The sequence below is a fragment of the Cavenderia fasciculata genome (assembly GCF_000203815.1).
Source record: "Cavenderia fasciculata unplaced genomic scaffold Scf_Dfasci-F-a-25c12.r2-5, whole genome shotgun sequence".
NCBI classification, from domain to species: domain Eukaryota; phylum Evosea; class Eumycetozoa; order Acytosteliales; family Cavenderiaceae; genus Cavenderia; species Cavenderia fasciculata.
Window position 1 is genome coordinate 499,737 of NW_004457729.1, and position 22,987 is coordinate 522,723.

General features: G+C 34.6%; 11 protein-coding genes across 11 annotated transcripts; 5 read left to right on the plus strand and 6 right to left on the minus strand.

Moving 5' to 3' along the window:
• Positions 1-257: 257 nt before the first annotated feature.
• Positions 258-1,320, minus strand: DFA_00525 (adenosine deaminase; the record flags this gene model as incomplete). Its single annotated transcript, XM_004358457.1, has 3 exons — positions 258-382; positions 455-1,010; positions 1,078-1,320. The coding sequence occupies 3 exons, from the start codon at positions 1,318-1,320 to the stop codon at positions 258-260; spliced, it is 924 nt and encodes a 307-aa protein (XP_004358514.1).
• Positions 1,321-1,875: 555 nt separating this feature from the next.
• DFA_00526 (uncharacterized protein) lies at positions 1,876-2,674 on the plus strand (the record flags this gene model as incomplete). Its single annotated transcript, XM_004358458.1, has 2 exons — positions 1,876-1,992; positions 2,057-2,674. 2 exons carry the CDS (start codon positions 1,876-1,878, stop codon positions 2,672-2,674), a joined length of 735 nt encoding a protein of 244 aa, XP_004358515.1.
• Positions 2,675-2,833: 159 nt separating this feature from the next.
• Positions 2,834-4,264, plus strand: DFA_00527 (uncharacterized protein; the record flags this gene model as incomplete). The annotated part of the gene is made up of 1 exon (XM_004358459.1): positions 2,834-4,264. The coding sequence occupies one exon, from the start codon at positions 2,834-2,836 to the stop codon at positions 4,262-4,264; it is 1,431 nt and encodes a 476-aa protein (XP_004358516.1).
• Positions 4,265-4,762: 498 nt separating this feature from the next.
• DFA_00528 (uncharacterized protein) lies at positions 4,763-5,827 on the plus strand (the record flags this gene model as incomplete). Its single annotated transcript, XM_004358460.1, has 2 exons — positions 4,763-5,438; positions 5,559-5,827. 2 exons carry the CDS (start codon positions 4,763-4,765, stop codon positions 5,825-5,827), a joined length of 945 nt encoding a protein of 314 aa, XP_004358517.1.
• Positions 5,828-6,226: 399 nt separating this feature from the next.
• On the plus strand, positions 6,227-8,920 carry fam40 (FAM40 family protein; the record flags this gene model as incomplete). The annotated part of the gene is given in 9 exon segments (XM_004358461.1): positions 6,227-6,452; positions 6,525-6,822; positions 6,905-7,262; positions 7,321-7,797; positions 7,862-8,108; positions 8,182-8,453; positions 8,521-8,730; positions 8,815-8,893; positions 8,913-8,920. The coding sequence occupies 9 exon segments, from the start codon at positions 6,227-6,229 to the stop codon at positions 8,918-8,920; spliced, it is 2,175 nt and encodes a 724-aa protein (XP_004358518.1).
• A 258-nt stretch (positions 8,921-9,178) lies between these two features.
• On the minus strand, positions 9,179-9,899 carry DFA_00530 (uncharacterized protein; the record flags this gene model as incomplete). Its single annotated transcript, XM_004358462.1, has 2 exons — positions 9,179-9,502; positions 9,579-9,899. The coding sequence occupies 2 exons, from the start codon at positions 9,897-9,899 to the stop codon at positions 9,179-9,181; spliced, it is 645 nt and encodes a 214-aa protein (XP_004358519.1).
• A 548-nt stretch (positions 9,900-10,447) lies between these two features.
• DFA_00531 (uncharacterized protein) lies at positions 10,448-12,338 on the minus strand (the record flags this gene model as incomplete). The annotated part of the gene is made up of 3 exons (XM_004358463.1): positions 10,448-11,204; positions 11,325-12,003; positions 12,065-12,338. 3 exons carry the CDS (start codon positions 12,336-12,338, stop codon positions 10,448-10,450), a joined length of 1,710 nt encoding a protein of 569 aa, XP_004358520.1.
• Positions 12,339-12,708: 370 nt separating this feature from the next.
• Positions 12,709-15,782, plus strand: DFA_00532 (uncharacterized protein; the record flags this gene model as incomplete). Its single annotated transcript, XM_004358464.1, has 4 exons — positions 12,709-12,752; positions 12,812-12,864; positions 13,436-13,582; positions 13,768-15,782. 4 exons carry the CDS (start codon positions 12,709-12,711, stop codon positions 15,780-15,782), a joined length of 2,259 nt encoding a protein of 752 aa, XP_004358521.1.
• Positions 15,783-16,153: 371 nt separating this feature from the next.
• On the minus strand, positions 16,154-18,253 carry DFA_00533 (Kelch repeat-containing protein; the record flags this gene model as incomplete). Its single annotated transcript, XM_004358465.1, has 2 exons — positions 16,154-16,884; positions 17,281-18,253. The coding sequence occupies 2 exons, from the start codon at positions 18,251-18,253 to the stop codon at positions 16,154-16,156; spliced, it is 1,704 nt and encodes a 567-aa protein (XP_004358522.1).
• Positions 18,254-18,841: 588 nt separating this feature from the next.
• Positions 18,842-19,737, minus strand: DFA_00534 (uncharacterized protein; the record flags this gene model as incomplete). The annotated part of the gene is made up of 2 exons (XM_004358466.1): positions 18,842-18,970; positions 19,261-19,737. The coding sequence occupies 2 exons, from the start codon at positions 19,735-19,737 to the stop codon at positions 18,842-18,844; spliced, it is 606 nt and encodes a 201-aa protein (XP_004358523.1).
• A 179-nt stretch (positions 19,738-19,916) lies between these two features.
• gxcCC (RhoGEF domain-containing protein) lies at positions 19,917-22,085 on the minus strand (the record flags this gene model as incomplete). Its single annotated transcript, XM_004358467.1, has 1 exon — positions 19,917-22,085. The coding sequence occupies one exon, from the start codon at positions 22,083-22,085 to the stop codon at positions 19,917-19,919; it is 2,169 nt and encodes a 722-aa protein (XP_004358524.1).
• Between the last annotated feature and the right edge of the window lie 902 nt (positions 22,086-22,987).

The following is a 22,987-nucleotide window of genomic DNA, read 5'->3' on the forward strand; positions in this document are numbered from 1 at the left end:
AACTAGTTATAATAACAAATAATCAATAATTATAATTAATTCCATTCGTTCGCTTCCACAAAGAAGTATACTTTGTTTAAACACACCCAATAATAATAATATTATATATATTTACAATTTTTAAAAAAGAATCCAAGAGTAGACCTGACCTTGTTTTTGTTCTTTTCCTCCCTTGATTATCTTTACTTGTTTTACAATATCCAGATCTTCCTTCATATCCAGTCTAGTCCATTTTGGTTTTGGAATCAACAACTAATTTATTGGTTGGTTGTTGTTGTCGTTGTTGTCGAGGTATTATTACTATTATTATTATTTACATTAAACTTTTCATTATTTTTGACAGTGTCTGGATCAACCTTTTTTCTTTTGTTTGGTGTTGGAGCTATATTTATTAATAAATGATTAGTATTTATATCACAGGTTTAGATAATAGACTATGATTTGCTTTTCATACCTTTTTTGTTTTCTTGAAAATAGAATTTTTGTAATAGATAAACAGCTTCATCTTTGAGTAACCCTGATACACAGTTGTAAGGGTGTCCATTCTCGACACAGGTAGCATTGTGTATAGGGAGGATAGATCCATTGCCTCCAAATTTATCATTATAACATCCAAAATAAACCATTCCAATCTTTGACAATTGAAGTATAGCAGCACACATGATACAAGGTTCAACTGTAACATACAATGTACATTCAGATAATAAATCTTCACTATGAATATCTATTCCATTTAAATCAACATGTTGATGATGACCATTATTATTATTATTATTATTATTATTATTATTATTATTATTATTATTATTATTATTATTATTATTATTATTATTATTATTATAATTATTAACATTGTCTAGGTAAATACTATCCAAAGCTTCAATTTCAGCATGTCTTGTTGCATTCTTTTTAATATTAGTTTTGTTGAACCCTCTTGCAATAACGGTACCATTACGATGAACAATAACACAACCAACAGGTACTTCTCCTTCATTTAAAGCTATGTATCCCTACAAAATGAATGAATATCAATATCTTTGTTTTTCGATCAAATGTATACTGTATAACTATACTTACTTGTTCAATTGCAAGTCTCATATATTTAGAATGCTTTTCAATTTCATCTATATCTTTGATATCTGCCATCACTCTAAGACTGTGTTGTGCAGATACATGTTGATGTGGTTGTCTACTACTACTGTTCTTACAACATGATGATGTCGATGACGGAGATGTCTGTGTAGTCGAAGTAGTAGTTGTCGTAGTTGTCGTGGTTGTACTCGTACTAGTATTTGATGGGGAGGAGGAGTTGCTTTCCATTCACGATATATTCATATTATCTTTATTTGTGACAATATATAACTGAATGAATGAATGAATAACTTGACCTTAAAAGAGAGAGATAAAACTGAGAATCCCGATGATCCACATTTTTTGCGACCCTTTTGAACATAATAATTAATTTCCCATTATCCCAACAATCAAATCAATAAATAATAATTAATTCAAAGTAGAAAGAAAGATTCTGGATGGATGGATGGAAACAGATAATTAATTATCTATTAGAGAGAGTTCATAAGATTCAAAAATGAAACTGTTATGTTCAACTTCAACACCCCACCTTCTTCTCTTTTTGGTATTGAATGAACACACATGCAATTCGAATTGTACCTATCAAGAAAATTAATTTATAAAACCCAATATGAAGTAGTACTATTACTAATATAATTCGACCCTCTTGTTCATTATTATTATTAATATTATTATTAATTCCCTTCAATATTATTATTATTATTATTATTATTAGTATTTTCTTTGTATTTATATTTATTTTAATTCTATTCTATTTAGAGATAGAGATAGAGATAGAGAGAAATGAAACCAAACAATTTCTTTAGATTTTATCCATATATTAGCAAACAACAAGGTTTAATAACATCTTCACCACAATGTTTTAAGCCATCTTTTACTCAATCCAATACAAGATTAATGGTTAGTATTAAATATATAACATACAAATATATATATTAATAATCATTTCTTATATATTTTATAGGAGAGAATTCCAGATTTTGAAATTGGATCTACAAGAACTATGATCCGAGTGACACCATCGGATTTGGAGATTCTTTCATCTGTCAAGGAGATGCAATTGGACAAGACGCATAAAAAGCATACTAGTGGGTTTGTAGACAGCAAGATATCATCGTTGCTAGCACAAAAGGGTCTTCCTCTCAAAGGTCAACAAGCTCCCAATATCATTAGAGTGCGAGAGAATGATACCGTATTAACCGCCATCAAACAGATGCATACCAACAAGGTCGGTGCTGTCATTGTTGTAGATTCACAAAACAAGATGACCGGTATCTTTAGTGAACGAGATTACCTAAACTCGTTGGCAGTACGTGACCTCAAGTCAAAGGATACCTATGTCAAAGATGTCATGACCACACCAGTTGTCACTGTTAGATTGGACACGTCGACTGCAAAGTGCATGAAGATTATGTCACAACGTAGATTCCGTCATCTTCCCGTGATCGATGGTGATAAGTTGGTTGGTATCGTTTCAATCGGTGATATTGTCAAACATATCATCTCTGACCAACGTACTGAAATCACTCATCTACGTCAAGTTCTATCTGGTCATGTAGATGATATGGATCAAGGTCTTTAAAAAATCTAACCAAACCCAAACCCAAACCAAACCAAACAAACAAATAACTACAACATACTTTATCTTCATTTCACAAATCTTCAAAGATAGTCATTTTTTCAAAAGTTATTAAAAAATAAAAATATATATAATTAGTTAGAATAGAATAGAATAGACAGAATGTTTAGACGTATATTTGATTCTATTTTAAATCGTCTTGGTGGTACTATAGCTACTGTAGAACAAAAAGAAGAAGACATAGAAGAAGAAGAAGAATTAGTTGTACAATTCAATTTATTGCAATTACCAAATGTAGTAATTAGATACATCATTCAACAGATTGATTTGGATATTGAAAGAATATGTTTGCATGCTACATGTCATCGTCTCTTTGACCTAAGAAGAAGTTTAATTAGTCATGTAGTAGTCGGTACTACACCTACTGCTGCTACTACTTCTACTACTGCTTCAACGACAGCTAATGCTGATTGTTTATATCTTGCAACCAATGATTTTAACCTAATATCGTTAGGGGACAGAGACTATTATTTCAATTCATTGCCAAGATTAGTTCTCACCAAGATCATTTCATCGTGTGATTTGACGGTTTTCAAGTCATTGCGATACTTGTATATAGAGGGTATTGCCGACCAGATAGATATCTCAGAGATACGATTACCACCGTCACTCATTGCACTCACTATTGGTGATGGATCATACTATTCAAACAACTTTTCAAGACCCTCCAAAACCATACCTCATGGTTGGTTGCCAGAAGGATTACGCAAGTTGCAATTCCGTGGAATGGCTCCACCTGTCATCGTAGACATGTACTCTACATTACCTGTATCCCTCAAAACATTGGAAGGATGTTTTACTCCTCAACCACTACCCAATCATTTGGAGCATCTATATTGTCACAGTACTTTTAAATTAAATATTATTGTTGCAGACAATAATGCACAACAAGATGATGATGATGGACAATTGCCACCACCACCACCAAGCCAATCAAGATTAAAAAAAGTATTTCTAAAATATTATGATCAAGATACAATTGATCAATTACCATCTATATCATCATCATCATTGGAAATATTAAATATCAAACTTTTTAGTAGTAGTAGTAGTACTATTTCAATACCTTTTAATCAATTACCAAATCTACGTCATATTGGAATACCTCAAATATTTAATAGTATCGCCAACGCTGCCACCGAGTCAACCCGACACTACCACCACAACAACAAACATTTTTTTAGTCAACTACCAAATAATAGTAATCTACAGACGGTTGGTATATACAATCCAATTATACCTTGGTATGATTTCTACTTGGAACTTCCACTATCCTCTGCCAGAAACAAAAGAAATGTAATATCTTTTGAAAAGGCATTACTTGCAAGCAATCGTTTGGGAGTACTTAGGCAATGTCGACATTCCAAAACCATACTACAAATTAGACTATTTGACAAGAAAAAACAAGTTTATGTTTTAATCATCAGTAAATACGATTCAACCATTACAGCTACATTTACATTTCAGTCCTCTTCCATTTCAGACATACTACGAAAACATTGTGTTCCATATTGTGGTCATGGAAATAGATAGATAGATAGATAGATAATCTTTGATACATTGATCAGTACTATCTGGTCTTTAAAATCTAACCAAACCCAAACCCAAACAAACAAACAAATAACTACACATACATCCCTCTTCACATTTCACACATCGTCAAAGTTCGTCACCTCGCTCCTCCTCTTTTTCATAAATGTTATAAAAAATAAAAATATTTAAAAATTATATGTATTTCATCTGAAGTACTTCTACTTGCGAAAAATGGATGCCATGAAAGATATTTTGTTCAAATAAAATAATGAATGATGAAAACATGCCTGTGTGTGTGAGGTTCACCAAACTGGGGCTTACCAAAAATAAAAATATTTATAAAATCAAATTTAATTTTTTTACACAATTGCAAGCTATTTCCTACTTCAAAGTTCATTTCATCATCACTTTCATTTCAAAGTTTATAACTATCTATTTATTTATTTATTTATTTATTTATTTAAAAAAAAAAGAGAGAAAGAGAATCTATAATCTAGAATGACTAACGAATCAAATAATCAATCATCATCTTCATCATCAACTCAAGCTGCTGCTGCTACACCAGCTGCACCAGTCGCTGCATCATTGCCACCAGCATCAGCATTCACAAAGTACATCCAAAACTTTAAGGGTGATGCCATCTCGCAATGCTCGTTGTTTGCCAAGATGATGATCTCGTTGGCCGGCGTCAGCTTTGAGCCTGCTGAATTGTCCAAGAAGCAAGCCGCCACCGAACTCCGTTTCCTCAAGGGTGAAGAGGAAAAGGACAAAAAGAAGGAAAAGGAGGAAAAGAAGGAGCAAAAGAACAAGACCAAGGAGGAAAAGACCAAGGGCAAGGAGGAAAAGAAAAAGGATAAAAAGGACAAAAAGAACAAGGACAAGGAGGAAAAGAAGAATGGCAAGGGTGACAAGAAGGACAAGAAGGACAAGAAAGACAAAAAGGACAAAAAGAACAAGGACAAGTCAGAGCCACAAAAGACCAAGGAAGAAAAGAAAAAGGAGAAAAAGGAAAAGAAGGAACTCAAAAACAAGGACAAGGAACTCAAGAACAAGGAAAAGCAAGAAACCAAATCCAAGGACAAAGAAGATAAAAAGAAGAACAAACAAGATAAAAAGGACAAAAAAGACAAGAATGAAACTTTCCTAACTCAAAAGGTTATTAATGATACAAAGGGTAAGACATAGACATTTAAATTTAAATATAACTATAAACTTGATCAATGATATGAATATTAATACTTTCCCCTTCTTTTCTTTTCTTTTTTTTTTTTTTTTTTTACTTTACTTTTATTAGCTATTCTTGAGAATGATAATTCGATTGCTTTGTTGGCCCCATGTATGCAAGCTGTCAAGTGTGCCGATGGTGATAAGGAATGCAACCGTTTGAAGCAAATCTCATTACTCAAGTTTAGAAATGAGTCTTGTCTCTCGGTCTTTGTCAACAGACTCCAAGACTGTCAACAAACTGGCAGTAAAAAGTGTATCTCTAACAACCTTGGATTCTTCTCTACCTGCAGAACCTACAACAGAAGATTACAAGAAATCTTGGCTTCTGGTTATTAAATTAGATTCACTCAAATCCAATCACTTTGATGTATATATGTCAACTCAACCAACTCAACAATTCAACTCTACCAACAACAACCAAAAAACAAATAATATATTCCATCCACCCACCCAACCAAATCTTTTGTAAATTGTGTATTTAGTATTACACTACTATTTAGTATAGTCTAGTTCCCCCCATCACTTACCCATAACTCATTCCATCGAATTTGATTATTGTAGATATATTCTTTAAACCCAAACAAAACAAATAAAACAAACAAAAAAAAAAAAACTTTACATCATCACAGCAAACCACACACAAGTGCATCTTTGCGAAGATCATCATTTTTTCATTGAATTACAGATAGAGTAGTCAGTAGATAGATATATAGAGTAGTGTAGATAAAGGAAGTGATGTCGACAATATCACCAACTCTGTCAACTCGAGAAGATCATCATCATCATCATCAGTCAAGTAGTCATCAAGTAGGTGAAGGAGACAATGATGATGGTTGCGGATTCACATTCAATGATAATGATCTTACAACCAATGAAATCAATGAATTATATTCTTACACAGAACTACTGTTATACAAGAAACTAGATTTATTCAATCTATTAAATAATGATCTTTATTCATGTATGTATAGATGAAAGATAAAGATTAGTTGTGATTGGAGATCGATATCTAATGTTATTATTATGTTTCTAGGTAACAAGAATGAAATGAAATGGAATCAATTAAAAGAGAATGATAAATTGGATTATATTCAAGGTCTGTTGAGTCAATTGGAATTGTCAGCTGGATCAAACAAGACTGATGAACCGTATCAGAGATATCTATTGAAATCAAGATTACTCATGTTTATAGCTCAAGGAGCAATCGATTACTCTCAAATCACTATTCAAACCGTTCAATCATCTCTTCAAGCATCATATAACAATTGTAAATTACTCAGAGCTTCAAATGCACTCCCTATTCTTTTAAAATCTTTATTAATGGCTTCAAAGTATGTTACAATAAACACACATGATATAAAATGATATAATATGATATTTTATATTTACAAAAGTTGATTTATGTTTTTCTAGAATGTCATTATCACATATTCAAAAAAATCAATCACCTCCTCAACAAGATACAAGTAACCTTTTATCAGTACCAAAACAACAACAACAATCTCAACATCAAAGAGGTGGAGGTGGTGCAGGAGGAGGAGGAAACACATTAAAACAACAATTAAACAATAGTAAAAAGGCTGATGCATTAATGAACTCATTGTTAAATACAATCTATCTAATGATTGTTGCACATCAAGATGATAAATCATTCATTGGCGACATTAATGAAAATATCGATATACAATCTTCACAAACTATCATATCAATCATGTTGGATTTAGTTCAAGAGTTTGGTCATATTACTCCAAATATTCATCCAATTAAAAAGGTAAACTAAACATAACATAACATACATAAATGAATATTAATATTTATTATTATTTTAGATATTAATGGTACTTAGAAAATCATTAACTATTTCATTGGGAGGTTTTAAAGAATTGGATAAATTAAAAAAAGATAGATTAAAGAAATTAAATTATGATCTAGATACACCGAAAACGAGTAGTAAAGATATATCAAATTTTATAAAGGGAACGACTAGATTCCATCATTTACATATGGAACATTCTAAATTACATCGAGTAGAAACACATTTATTAAATGTAAACTCTAAAGATACAACAAAGAAATACGAACTATTTAGATTACCAAGTGCACTATCCGACTCATTAAATGTATTGGAAAAAAATATGTATCCACCTCTACAAGTTGAATTAGAGATTGGATATCCTTCAATGAATAGAATTGATGATGATCATTTTAAACCAAGAATTCTACTTCAACAAGAAGAAGAAAAAGAAGAAAAAGAAAAGGAACAAGAAAAAGAAAGAGATACATTATTACCATTTGAAAAGTTTTATGTATGTTTTTAAAAGAGACAACTATTTAGTATTATTATTAATTTAAATTTGTTTGTTTGTTTAGAGTTTAAATTTAAATGAAATGCATATTATAATATTTTTACTTCAAAAGATATTATTGGCATGTGAACAAAATTATAATGGTAATATAAACTTGATGGCCGAGATTATTATAGATTCATCACCCGGAAGTTCTGCATCACTCGTTGAAACAATGCAATCAACTGTAGATTTATTACGTCACAAAGAAATTATAATGAAAAATATAGTTGGTATTTTATTATTACTTTTAAAACATTCAAAATTTAATCGTATGTAACAAAAAAAAGAAAAAAGAAAAAGAAAAACTATATATTTATTAATAATTAATTTATTTATCTTTAGATTTAATTCAATTTGATAATTTATCATCAATTATGATTGATGGAAATGGATTAATTTTATTATTTAAATATTTAAATCAAGAATCACCAGAGAAATTCTTATCGGCTCATAATTTTATGGCAAGTGATGAGTTTTATCCAATTGATCCAAGTCTAATCACAGCAGAGTGTTGGAGAAATTATTTCTCTATTATATGTATTTTAAGAATCCTTCAAAAATTATCGAAAAATTTACCTTCTAGAATTTGTTCTATTGCTCCTACTAAATCTGTTGTATGTAAAACAAAAACAAATATAATTATAATCCTTTATTAATAATTATTATTATTATTATTTTTAGAATATATTAAAGAAATGGACACATATTAATCAAATATCGATAAGATTGTATAGTTTGAAACTGATTAAAAATTTAATTCCATGGTTGGCAAAGAAATGGAGAATGAATAATATGCGAATCATTACTGATATTTATTTAGAGGTACCACTTCGAATTAATGATATTTGGTTAACACCTCAAAATGATTTACCATCAACTGAAACAACTCAGGTATTTATTAAATATTATATATTACTATATAGATTATGATTAGTTTTACTAATATTTGTTTGTTTGTTTGTCTTAAATTGTTAGCAAATTGAAATGTCAATTCAAGAAAGAATACAAGAATTTCATAGTGTAAATTATGAACAATGGCAAAATAATTTAAATAGTATAAATAATAATATTAGTGGATTAAAGTATAGCGAGACTGATCTATCTTTGGGAATGAAGGAATTTTACTTTGAAATTCTTAATATCCAACTTGGTGAACAAGACAAATTAGAGGCCTTGCAAATAGCCAATACCTATTCTTCACCAGAGACATCATCAGTATTTATGGTACAAGACAAATTAGAAGATGAATTATTATTTAATAAGTGGAATATTCAAAAACCAACTTTTTCAAAATAAATGGAAAAGAGTAAAAAGAAAAAGAATAATAATAATATATATATTATGATAATAGAGATAATTTATCATTTGAAGTTTGTATAGAAGTATATGGTGATGATAATTCATGAACATCAATAATCGCTTCATTTCCACTATTGTTTCCACCACTCCTTTTAATTCCCGACGATGATGATAATGATAATGAAGATCTTAAAGAATTTGATTGTTTTTGTACAGTAATATTGATTCTAGTGGAATGGATATGAATGACAGTTTCCCAAAACAAACTTTTAGGTTCTGGGTATTTTTCCAATGTAAATGATATTCCCTGTGCCAAATATCTATTTGTAAATTTTAGTAAATCATCTTCAACTGATTTTCTAATCTAAATTTAATTTATTTAGATAAATATTAATATTTCCATTCCAAAATTTATATCATTCCAAATACTTTCTACATACTTGCTTATTTTTATAAATGATCATTCCAATACCACCAACAAAATTTAAAGTTAGACCTGCTGATGCAATAATCATTTGAGTTCTATTTTGGATGATTAAAAATATGACAAATGGAATGATTGCAATGACCGTTCCAGCAAGTAATTGTATACATTGTTGTTTATATGCTTTGATGACATGATTTAGTTTAAACATGAGTAATTGATAATCAAACGATTCAATCAATCCTTTTAATCCATCTGGTTGTTCCTCTTCAAATCCATTGATATGATTTATATCAAGGTAATATCTTTGATCTGCTATAGATGTTGTTGTGGACATTTATTTCTATAAATATTTATATATAAATATTTTTTTTATCTCTCTTTATATTTTTTAGTGAATTGATTGGTTTGTATTTGTATTTGTTTGTGTAGTGTTGGTTTAAGACAACATCATTCATTTATTTGTATTTATATTTGTGGGGGTTGTTGAATTTAAAACTGAGGTGTTGTCATCGAGAATTGCCCCTTCTTTTCAAAGTAGTTCATCCGACCTTCTAAAAAAAACCAAAACTCTCTGATGTGATACGGTTTTGAGACATTGTATGAACTGTTGTCATCGATGGCATCATGTGATGTTTTCAACTTTGAGTTGCTTTATTAATAACTTTGAGATTCTCTGTCCTTTTTGGGTGTCTTTAAAACCAAAGACTGGTGCGCATATATAAAAAAAAGATCTTTGAATTATTATTATTATTATTATTAATTTTCAAGTTTTCGTCTGCACTGTCGTGTCCACGACAAATGTGCAGTTGGTTTGTCCTGGTCCATGCACATATGTCTTCAAAACTTTATAGTTATTATTATTTATCGATCTATCCTTTCATCTTATTCATTAGATATATTATTATTATTATTATCATTATGTGGAGTATCACATAGTTTAACATTCTTTGATGAATTTGTAGAATCTTCATAGTTGATATATAAAGGTTGGTATAATGGTATCATTTCATCATTGTAGTCAGGTGATACAATGTCGTCGATGTTGTTATTAATTATCTTTTGTGTTATAATACCACCAAGTAATGAATTATCTATAATGATCATTACACTTGCATTCTTTGGATCTAATCTTCTAATTTCAAATTGTAATAGAGTGGTCGATCCTCTTGAAACTATAAATTGTCGACAATGACTTTGATTGATAATATGATCGATTCTAATACTAAACCTTCCATATTTACGATTAAATGTTCCATTGTTTAATACTAATTCCAACCTTTTTAATCTTTTTAATTGTAAGAATGGGTATGTACATGTTTGACTAGTCATACTTTTACTATTATCTGTTGGTGTTGGGATGATATTAATATTTTGGGGAAGTGATAATATTATTGTTGAGTCTGGATCATCATCGAGCGGTCTCGATTGAAGAGATGAATAACTAAATGACACTAACCATTCTGGAAGATTAAATGAATTGATTGGTGTTTGTTTATGCATTCCACTATAATCAATAGTTGTTAGAGTTGTTGGGAAATGTGTTGGTGAAATACAATCAAGGTTGAGTGGTGTCCAAGTAAATGATTCTACTATTGGTGGTAAATAGAATGATTCCATCATCATACTGGTGTCTTGATGACTATGAAGATAAAGTTGCTTTATAGTTGTTGGTAGGTTGATTTGTGATAGTGTGTTGCTACAATAAGTCAAACTTAGAGTTTCTAGTTGAAGAAGATGTGATAACGAGTCTGGTACTAACAAACCATCATCGTAAAAGGAGATATCTACATGTAAAAGAGTAGACATTGGTATGAGACTGGGTAAAAGTGGTGTGTCACATCTTGCTCTAATGTATTGTAATTTTGGTGGTAGCATTGAACCAAGACTTGGAGATAGGTAGGTGTCTTTGATGTCGAGGTAAAGTAGACCCGGAGGAAACCAGTGTTTGTTGACTTGTGATCCCAACTCTCCAATCGACAACTTGGTCAGTGAAAATGGTAGTGTCAGGTCACTCCCTACAAGATTGTAAGAGTCATACATGCAAACGACCGATAAACTGCTAAGGTTACAAAGATACTCTAGATTCAATTGAAAGGGGGCATAAGCTTGAAAAAAGGTGATATCCAAGTGAGAGAGTGACACTGGCAGAGGGTACTTGACTTCATACGTGTGTATGGTGAGCGATGTGAGTGTTGGTGGCCAAACTACAAGCTCGTGTAGTCTCGTCAACACTAGATCATCGGTGTAGATGGTGTGGAGGGGTGCTTGTGGAATACATAGATGTGAAGCGTTGATAATTGTCATTCCAGGCTCTTCAACCTCTTCACCTTCAAGTGATGATGATACCTCTGGATTGATGACTCGCAATTGTTCAATAGTAGGTGATGGTTGATTACGATTCAAGTTGTTTAAAGCATTGGTTGTCCATCGTTTCAACCCTTTTGGAAATTGGTAATCAGAGAACCAATTATGATTCCTAATCGGATGAGTATAAATGACTAACATTCTTTGGGTTGGATATTGGTACTAAACAAACATCAGTTGTTGCTGTCAACAATATAAATGTTTTAATTCTATTATTATTATTTGTGTTGAGAGAAGAATGTTGTTGTTGTTGTTGTTGATGTACATTATCATGATCATGTTGATTATGATGATTCAATAGACGAGTTGAAACATTTTGTAAGCCGGTACTACCGGTTCCAATAGGATCATAATACGTTTGTCTAGTGTAGGCAAGATGATTATCATTTTGAAAGGGTGTGTCAAACATGGCACGAAACGAACCGAGGTGAAAGCATTCAGATGCTTGAACGAGTTGATGGTTGATAAAGAGGTGGTCATTTTCGTCGGCAATCGTCACGTTTCTAAAGTACAATCTATCTTGATAGTTGATTGGAAACTCTTGAAACAACTTTACATGTCATCAACAAACACATCAAATCGACATTGCTCTCTATTCCATCGATTATTTGTAATAATATTAAATTTGACAACATCCTATCTCTACTGATCGACAATGTTTGTCTGTCTGTCTATCTATCTATATATCCTATGTGTACCTATACATAATTATTATGAAATGAAATTTGTTGTAAAATGACTTGCTTGCTTGTCCTCAAGATCGAGAATTTTTCTTGAAAATGATATTAATATTGCAAGAAGAGGAGGAGGAGGAGGTCGGACAGTAAATCTTAGCTTTCTTTTAATCTACCACCGCGGTATGATTTAAACCTTTAATTTGAGGTGGCCAATGTATTGTGATAGTATCTATATTGGCCCAGAGCAACCAATTAAAGGTTTAAATCATCTGACATTGTCGTCGATTCCGAGGGTATTGTGGACACTAAACCATACTCCAAGTTCTATCATTTCACCTAGTGTACGACCAATATTGAAAATGGTCATTTCCCATGGGGTTGACTGTAGCATCATTCATGCCATATTCTTTGTATCCATCCTGCGCTTTCTAGATTGACTAAATGGTTCCTAATTCACTCGGTCGGACGTCATTGTTACCTGTATCAACTGATATGCTTGAATTGTTCATTCCTGTCTTTTTGTTGTATAGTTTCCTACTCAAGATCGCTAAAGAAATAATATTACTGCAAACATATCTTGCAAGGATATTATGGTATTATAATTATAAAACAATATGAATGGTCCAGACTCAAGCACGTGCACATGAATAACAATTTGAAAAAAAAAAAACAAAAAAAAGAGCGGGAAGACATATAGAACTTCATGAATGGATCCTTCAATTAATAGTGGAATAGTCAAAGTCAATCGTACATATATATATATATATATATATACATATATATATACATATAATACAATATATTAATAGTATAGTATAGTATATATGAGAGGAGAGAATGATTGACATTCATGATCATCATCATCCTCAAATGAATCATCATCATCCTCATCATCATAAATCATCGTCATCGACATCCTCATCGACGACAACTGCAAGTACTACGAGTAGTAGTAGTGGCAGTGGTAGCGGTAGTAGTAAGCAACTGGTTGATGCAAGTCGCTATATGCTACGATCATCAAACTCTGGTGTCGTCATCATTGGAGGAATCGATTTCCATCGAATTCATGTAGGTCGAAAGAGAACCGTCCGATTTAGATGTAAGTATATATGTGTTGTTATGTCTGATAATAGGTATTATAGTATATTATATTAGTATTAGTATTAATCATGTTGATTGTCATCACATCACATATAGTGGCCAATACAGACGACAAACAATTTATAATTACAAATTTATTCTTACAACAACCAAGAAATTTGAATCAAGAACATCAACATTCCTCCTCATCATCATCATCATCTTCGTCATCATCAACATTATCAATACAACCATTTTCAATTACATCAGTCCCCAAGTTACCATTAATTATAAGACCTGGAGAAGAGTTTGAAGGACACATTTCATTCACACCACCAACTGGTGGATGGTTTACAGCACTGCTTTCCATCTGCTCGGATGACTATCCAACCCCGAGAATCCAGCAGATCTCATTGCATGGAGAGGGTGACTTTCCAACTGCACCAACTCAGATCATCTATGCCGACAATCTATCGCCGCTGGTGATTGACGAGGTTGCTAATCCCGTCGGTGGGAGTACTATCACCAAACACGGCGGCTCTGAGAATGGTGGCTACTCTTATTCATCAGCATCATTGCATTCAACTCCTACTTCCTCCTCATCCTCTTCCTCCTCTTCATCGGCATCATCCACACCCAATATATCATCTCCACTATTCATCGACGAGGATTTAGTTAGAGGTAATGGCACGAATGGTGGTGGTGTTGGTGGTGACCCAATCAATCCAAATCGATTAATATTTTCAAAGGATTATCCATCCCAACCAACACATCAACAACAACAATCACAACCAACTAGTTTGGGAAAACCAATCAACCAAACACCACCATCATCAGTAAAGAAAAAGGTTAGTTGGAATGCACATGTATCAGAGAAATCAGTCGATCCAAGTCAAGATACAACAGAGGATGATAGTCAAGACTCTGATGATTTTGATTATCAACGTCATCATCAACAACATCAACAACATCAACAACAATACAAACAACAACAACAACAATATAAACAAAAACCAACAGAGAAAAGGGATAAATATTCAAGTTCAATTATTGGTAATGGTAATGGTATTAATGGCGGTAAACATTTTAACGGTGGTAATAGTATAATGGGAGATGTCGAGGGTGAATCATTTAGTACTTATCCATTGGCACTATCAGTTGAAACAAAGATTGAACAAGTCGAGAAAAAGTTGGCTGAATTGGCCAAAAAAGTTGGTACTGGATCCAATGAACATGGAACATACAACTATCATCATCATCATATACCACCACCATCATCATACTATTATTCAAAGGCTAATGGTAACGGTAGTACAGGTGCAAACGGTCATTTAAATTTTAATTATAATCAAAATAGAAATTATCCATCCCAACAACCACAACAACAACCAACTGGTTTCCAATATAATTACCAATATAATCCTCAACCTACTCAACCTACTCAACCTACTCAACCTACTCAAATTCAACCACTTCCTCCTACTATACCAACTTCAAAACCAGCGCCAATTTATCATCACTATAATCATAATCAAAATCAACAACCCGCACAACCCACAACACCAAAAATGAATCATCATCATGAATCATCAACAATGAATTATAAAACCACCTCTTTTGCTACTACTAATAACCAACATGTAAATACCAATTATAATAATAATAATAATCACAATCAACAACAACCACCAATAATGACACCAAAATCAAAATATCATCAATCAACGATCAACTTGGATGAATCTGAAGATATGCAACTAGATCAATCAGCACAAGATTTTCTTGCACAGTTGGAAACCAAGAAACAAAAGGTGGCAACTCCAGCAGGATGGAGAATCTTTTTAAATCCATCAGCTAATCATGAAGAAGGAAATAACTCTTTTCAAAAAATGATGGGTAAATATCAATATGATACTGGAAGCAGTAGTAGTAGCGGTGGTAGTAGTATTGGTAGTGGTGGCAGTAGTAGTATTAACAATGCTGGAAATAATAATAATAGTGTTGTCAATGACAATAGATATAATAATAATAATATTAGTGATCGTGATCATACTACTACACCATTCACTGAAAGACGTCGTGGAATATTAAAGTAAAAAGTAAAGTAAATCTTTATATAAACAAAGAAATAATAATAAATAATAATAAATTATGATTCATTTAATTATGGATTATTGTCATATATATATGGTGTATGATATTATTACAATTTTTATCAATTTATTCTTCTATTAATCTTTTTATAAAAGAATTCTCTTGAGAATTTATGGAGAGTTGAGAGAGGGATGGGGAAAAATAATATTATTCTCTCTTTGCCAAAAGAATTCTTTTGTTTTAGAGTTATTTTCTAACTCTAAATATTATCTGTTTGTCTTGTACTATTTATCTATCTATCTATTATTATTTTACTATTAAATTTACTATTTACTAATTATTATTATTTTACTTTTGATTTGTTTGTTTGTTTTTAATCTTCTTCAATTTCTAAACAAGATTCATATCTATTTACATTTAATGAATTCCATGGTACAAAATAAATAAATCTGTCAATGACGAGAGCCGAATTTGTATAATAAGAATTACCGAGGATGGGAGCAACACGACGCCATTGATTGGTTTCTGGAGTGTATTGGAGTACAATGTTGAGATCTTCGCATTCATTTTCCGAGCCAATGGCATATATCTTTGCGTTGAGAACGGCCGATGACGACACTGTAAATTTGGAGTTGCTGTTGGCCAGGTTGCAGACAAGCGTCCATTGGTTGGCATGAGGGTTGAATTTCTCGACAGTCGAGTTGGGGATAGACCCGCCAATCGCGTAGATGTGGTCGTCAATGACGGCGGCGGAAAACTCGGCACGCTTGCTCGACATGCTGGCAACACTACACCAACTGTTACTCTTGGGATGGTAGCGTTCGACAATGTCGGTTGGAGACGACCCTTTATACCCACCCATCACATAGATATAGTCGTCGACGACGGTCATGGCAAAGGACGTGCGTTTGGTGGGTAGTGCCGTCTCTGTGGTATGCCATTTTTCGTCGGCTTGGTCGTATCTAAAGACTGGCTGGTGCAGGCCGGCGTCAGGGATCGCGTAGATTGAGTCGCCGACCACCACAGACACCATGTAAAACGTCGACAACATGCTGTCGAGGATCGGCGCGCGTATACTCCAGTTGTTGAGGGTGGGCGAGTACTCTTCAAACTGGAAGGTTGGTGGTGCACCCGGCGCAGTGCCCACACGCTCCGTGATGGCGTACAAGTGCGCATTCATCGCCACGAGCATGCGGAACGACCGTATATTCGGTGAAAAGTCGTCCAGTGCACGCCAGATGCCCACATGCTCCATGTTGTACGTCTCGGACAGGTTGCCGAGCTGCACCTCGCTGTTGGTACCACTGTTGCGCAGCGGACACACGCACCGCGGTGTCGCACTCGGGCTCGTCAAGCCAGAGTTGGGCGACCCGCCAAACGCCTTGTTCAAGCCATAGTAGCAAAACTCATTCTCTAACCTACGACGCACATCTGCGTTCTCGGGCGGCTGCCACACAGGTCCGTCACGCAAATACGACAAGATATGTGCAAATAACTTGCCATCGCGATCAATAAAGATGCGTCCATCATCATCGACTGGCAACTCAAAGCGACTCGAAAACATGGCACCCAACATCGAGTCTGCGTGTTTAGTCAGCGTTGAAACAGTCGTTGAAAAGTATTTACCTCCAACATCCAACTTTATCTTTTTAGAAGAGTTACTTGATGAAAATGAAGTTGTTGACGATGATACTGATGATGACAATCCCATTCCAGCAGGAGAAGTAGAATGATTGGAATTGATTGCTCCTGCTCCACCAACAATCGAAGACAATGATGTTGATGATATAGATGATGGGATTGGTTTGTCTTTGTTGACGACAGTCTCATCGATCCATTTCTTTATGAGTGTATTGTCGTGATAGCAAGTTGACTGTGACCGAAATTGTTTGAGTTGTAGTTTGGGTACATTTGAATTACTGTTGCTCCGTGACATTCGACTACTACCCAATATCAAACTGCTATGTGCTTTTCCACTCGACGACAAGATTGGTGATCCATTGATACTAGTCAAACTGAGAATATCTTGTTGTTCCAACAAGCTAGGTGAAGTAATGGTTGATGGAGGTGTTGATGAATTTAAAAATGTCTTATTATTATTATTATTATTATTATTAGATACAATTGATGTCATTGATGAAGATGGTGATATAGTAGATATAGATGGAGATACAGTTGTCATTGTCATAGTTGATATTTGTTGTTTACAATTATTACATAAATGATGTACGCCGCCACCAATACCATTATTATTACTATGATGATGATAATGTCCATTTATATTTCCATTGTTGGTGTTGTTGGATATAGAGAATACTTGACTTTTCAATTGATTCAAATCCTTTAATAATGATTTCATTCCATTCTCTAATTTTGATATCTCTTCATTCATATTCATTTTGTTATTGTTGAACGATGATGATGATGATAAAGATGATAATGATGACCCTCTACTATAATCATTATTCATCATTATATTGATGTTATATATAAATAGAATAAATAGAATAAATAAATAAATAATATCTGGTTGTCTCTTGTCTCTCTCTCTCTCTTTGTTGTAATATATAAAATATAAATATATATAAATTATTAGTGAGGTTGAGTTTAGGTTGGTTGGTTGAGGTTGCTGTTCGATTGATTGATTGATTGATTGTTTGTTGTTTAAAAAAAGAGTATGTACTACTACACTATTATTGTAGTTGGAGGGGGTAGGGGGGGGGGGGGGACAAACTCTACCTAACTCACCACCTACTTTCCTTTTCTTTGCTTGTTTGGTTGGTTCTGTAGTGGTAAGGTTGTTACAATCTTAACTTTTTTGAATTTAATAGTTATATAGAGTTAGAGTAGTAGAATATACTCCTTTGTATTTGAAGATGAGACGATGATTATTATTATTATTATTATTGCAATGATAGTTCTATATCTTCTATCTATCGATCGCTTCGGCTATGATGTATCAAGATTGGGTGTGTGAATACATTAATAACAATAATAACAATAATCTCTCCTCTCCCAATCAATGACACTCATGTGGTGGGTGCTTCCTTCCTTCCTTCCTTCAGCCAGAATGAGTAAAAGTAAGGTTGATTGTCAACGACTGCGAGCCATCAGCACTTTGGAATGAATAACCGCCAACCAAAAAAATATTTTTTGAATAGGTACTAAAAACAATACCAGATCTTGGACCCTAAAAATAGGACCAAATCTACAAATAGATTCTATTTCTTGGGTGATCGATTTTCCAATCACTACAAGGGCAACTTGTTCTTAGTGTGTGAAAACAGAGAGAAAACTAGGGAAATTAGTTTTTTTAATGATTTTTAGTGATTTTAATGATTTTTAATGTTTATTAATGATTTTTACTATATTAAGGCATGCTTTGGATAAAATTAGGATATGTTGGGAGCGAATTGGTTAAGCTTGGGAGATGTTTGTGAAGAGCTGGGGAAGATTAGGGTTTCTTTAATTGATATTAACCAAATTATTTCTAGTTGCATTCAATACCAGCATACCATTTAACACGTCTACATATCTATTCATATGTTGAATAAAATTACCATTTTTGTACAATGTTATCCACAACATATCATGTTCATAGATGTTTAATGATATTCTCGATTCATATTCCCTAACCTTTGTGTCGCAAATGATATCCTCTTCCACTTGCATTATTGACCTTTCCATCATTCCATCTTTACCTATTCTTATACACAATTTAACTGTTTCTCCATCAATGTTTGTTGTATTTTCACCCCTTTCTTGTGTTGTTTTCCATACTAACTGTATATTATCGGTATAGATGTATCTGATAGTATCCAATTGCCTTTTCTGTTCCTTATTCAAAGTCTTTTCCCAGGGTTGTGTAGCTGCCATATTTCTAGCATAACACTGATCATAACTAACCCCACTCTCTTGATAAGCCGAAATGATACTGAGAGTGATATCACGTAGCATTCATTCATACAATAAGATCTAATATTATCATAATGATCTCAAAGATAAGATTCTAATGTTCCATAAAGAATAAATATTAAATGGGTGTAGATAGATGAATTTGTAAATGATTGAATGATTAATTAATTAATTATTATTATTATTATTATTATTATTATTATTTATTATTTATTTTTTGATTAAGTTTGAATATTTTTAGATTTCTTATTTTCAGCCATTTTAGTGATACAACTTTGGATGTGTTGGATCCACATATCCTTTGTAGTGACACCTTGAGCAATGAAACGTTTGTACTCGGACGAGTTGTCGACACCAAACCACGACTCTGACTTGTTGTGCGATAGCTTGGTCTCAGAGGTGAGATTGTAGCAAAAGATGAATTTGTATTTGGGTTGTTTTGATTTACGGTCCGACGAAGACGACGACGAACCAAATTTCGAAAAGTAGGACTCTTTGCCCTTTTTGTATTTACACACAACCAGCATCTGGTTGAAGAGGAAGACGTGGAGATTTTGGAGTGCCATGACACCGCCAGTGCTCTTGAGGTCCGACGAGCTACCCGTGACGGCATTGGAGAGCGTGCCCGTGACCACACCAAACCCACTACCACTCGACGACATGTGCAGTTGTAGATCACCCTCCATAATGTAACGTAGTGATGGGTATTCCATGATATTAAAGCCAATGATCGAGTCTTGGAGTAGGGCAACTTGCGACACATTCTCAAACTCTCTACGCTTCTCGTTGACGTGGTCGGCGATCGTGTGCATCTTGGCAAGTGAGCCAACTAGCTGCGAGTGATCGGGATGTGATGCTGGCGTGACTTTGACCATCTCCTCGAGCAACAATACGTAACGTGGGATACGCTGCACGGGGATAATGATGAGATCACGCAGTTGCTGGTTGGTGCGCTGGAAGGTGCTGTTTAAAAAGTCGGCAAACGTCGATGTCTTGCCAAACTCGTTGACGGTGGTCAGCGAGCGGTTGTACAGGTTGACATAGGCAATGTAGCATTTCAAAAGGTCACACATCTTGAAAAAGATGTCACCAAACAGCTGCTCATAGTGCCATGGCGTCGACATACGCTCTTGCACACGCTTGAGCAGACTATTGTTAATGTTGAGAATGACCTCGATATTGTTGTACAACGACTTTACATTGTCGGGGTTGATGGCGCTGTTTCCCTCGCACATCTTGCGCAGTGGCACGAGATAGTCGTGCAAAAGAATATGCAAATTGTGAATGTATGTCTTTTCACTATTCAACATCTCTTGTGCGACACCACGACGTGTCTTTATACGTCGGTATGCCTTGCGTGCCAAGAATGCTCTCGCCAGCGACTGCACCTTGATAATCTTTTTAAGATCGTCACGGTCAACCTGCGCATCATCGGCCAACGAGCACGAACTCGATGACAGCGTCATAGTCGATGCTGCACTACTATCAATCGTTCCATGCATCACACGTTTCTTATCTTCACGTTCCTTTCTACGACTACGTCTCTTTTCTCTTCTTTCATCTCTTTCTTCTCTTGATTCTTGTTTTTTTGATTTACGTTTATCTTTTTTAGATCCTCCCTCTTGTTCCAAAACTGTTGCCAATGATGTGGTTGATGTTGTAGATGTAGTAGAAACAAGTGCTGGTGATGATGTTGTGGTAGTAGATGTAGAGGTTGGTTGGTCGTCTGTCGTGTCTGTGATGACTGTTACCCCTCCTCCACCACTTACTACTACTCCTCCAATAAGATTACTATTTTCATTTGATGATACAGATACAACTACATTTTTGATGACACCGATTTTAATCTCGAGTTGATCGAGTTTGTCACCGAGTCGGTTGACACGCTCGTCTAGCTTGGCGGCGGTCTTGTTGAGCATCTCTTCATGCTCGGTCGTAATGCGTTTGAGTTCGGTCGTAAAGTTTTGTAGTATCTCCATTAAGGCGGCCTTGTCAATTAGGTTGCTATTGTCAGGTGTAGCGTTGTTTTGTTTGTTGTTGTTGTTGTTGGTGATGTGTTGGTGACGGTCATGTACCATTGGTGACGAGGTTGGTGTGATGATCACATTGTTGGCAGCCTTGTCGGGCGTACTGGTAGTCGACTCGGACGTGCGTTTAGCAGGTGCACGCTTGATATGACGTTCGCTGCTACTGTTAAGGATCGTGCTATTTGGTGGAACTGGTACATTACCTCCACCACGAGGTAACATCCCATCAACCGATGAGGTCGACGTGTTACTACCCGTTGACGAGGTACGGGTATGTCCGCGATGATGTGATGAGACACTGACTCCACTATTACCAAGTATACTGGCAGCCTTTTGATGGTTCAAAAAGTAAGCGACATACATCATTGTGCACGACTCGTCCAACATGCCGTCGACGATGTTTTGGGGTGTGAGGAGCTGCGGGATGCCTAGCTGACGCTCGGCCGTCTCAAACACACGTTTCAGTGCGCCGACCTCATCCATACGCGCGATTTCGTCGAGGTCGATGTGCTGCGGCACCTGCTTGTGCACGAGCGATGCAAACACTTGCACGTTCTGGAACGACTTTGTAAAGTTGGTGATGGTTGGTGCAAACTGGTACTGTTCGAGCTCGCGACGACACCACCGTAGCAGTGCCTCACGAACCGTCAGCATGTTGCTGCGTTGCGATGATTTGTAAATATCGACGTTGGACGATGCCCGACGACTGCTCATTGACAGTGGTGCACCGTCTGATGATGCAGCAGCAGCCGACTCGATCCAGTCTGATCCAGCCGACACTACCACCTGCTCAAAGTCATCGTCACACAGATACTGGTGGATGTGGAACTTGGAGATGATACGCCATACTAGTGCCAACGTCATCTTGGTGTGTTTGTCGACAAGATTCTCTGGTCGAAAGTTGACGAGGTTGATGCCGTATCGGTCGACCAGGTTCAACGCCAGCTGCACGTTGGACAGCTGCTGAAACCTGTTCTTTGGTTTGTTAATGTGGTTGATCGTATCGCTCGTCAACACTTCCAAGATATTTATCAAGTATACTCCATCGACAAAATCCTCAATCATGTCTACAAACACCATCTGTCTTTGTTTTAATATATTGTTTGCCCATATAGTATATCTACATAGAACAATATAATATATATATATATATAGATATATAGATATACCAAATGAAATAAAGTTAGAGAATGTTGTTGACATATATATCATCATATGATCGCCGGCGAACCACTTACACTTTCTTTTGAAGATCGGTTGACCAA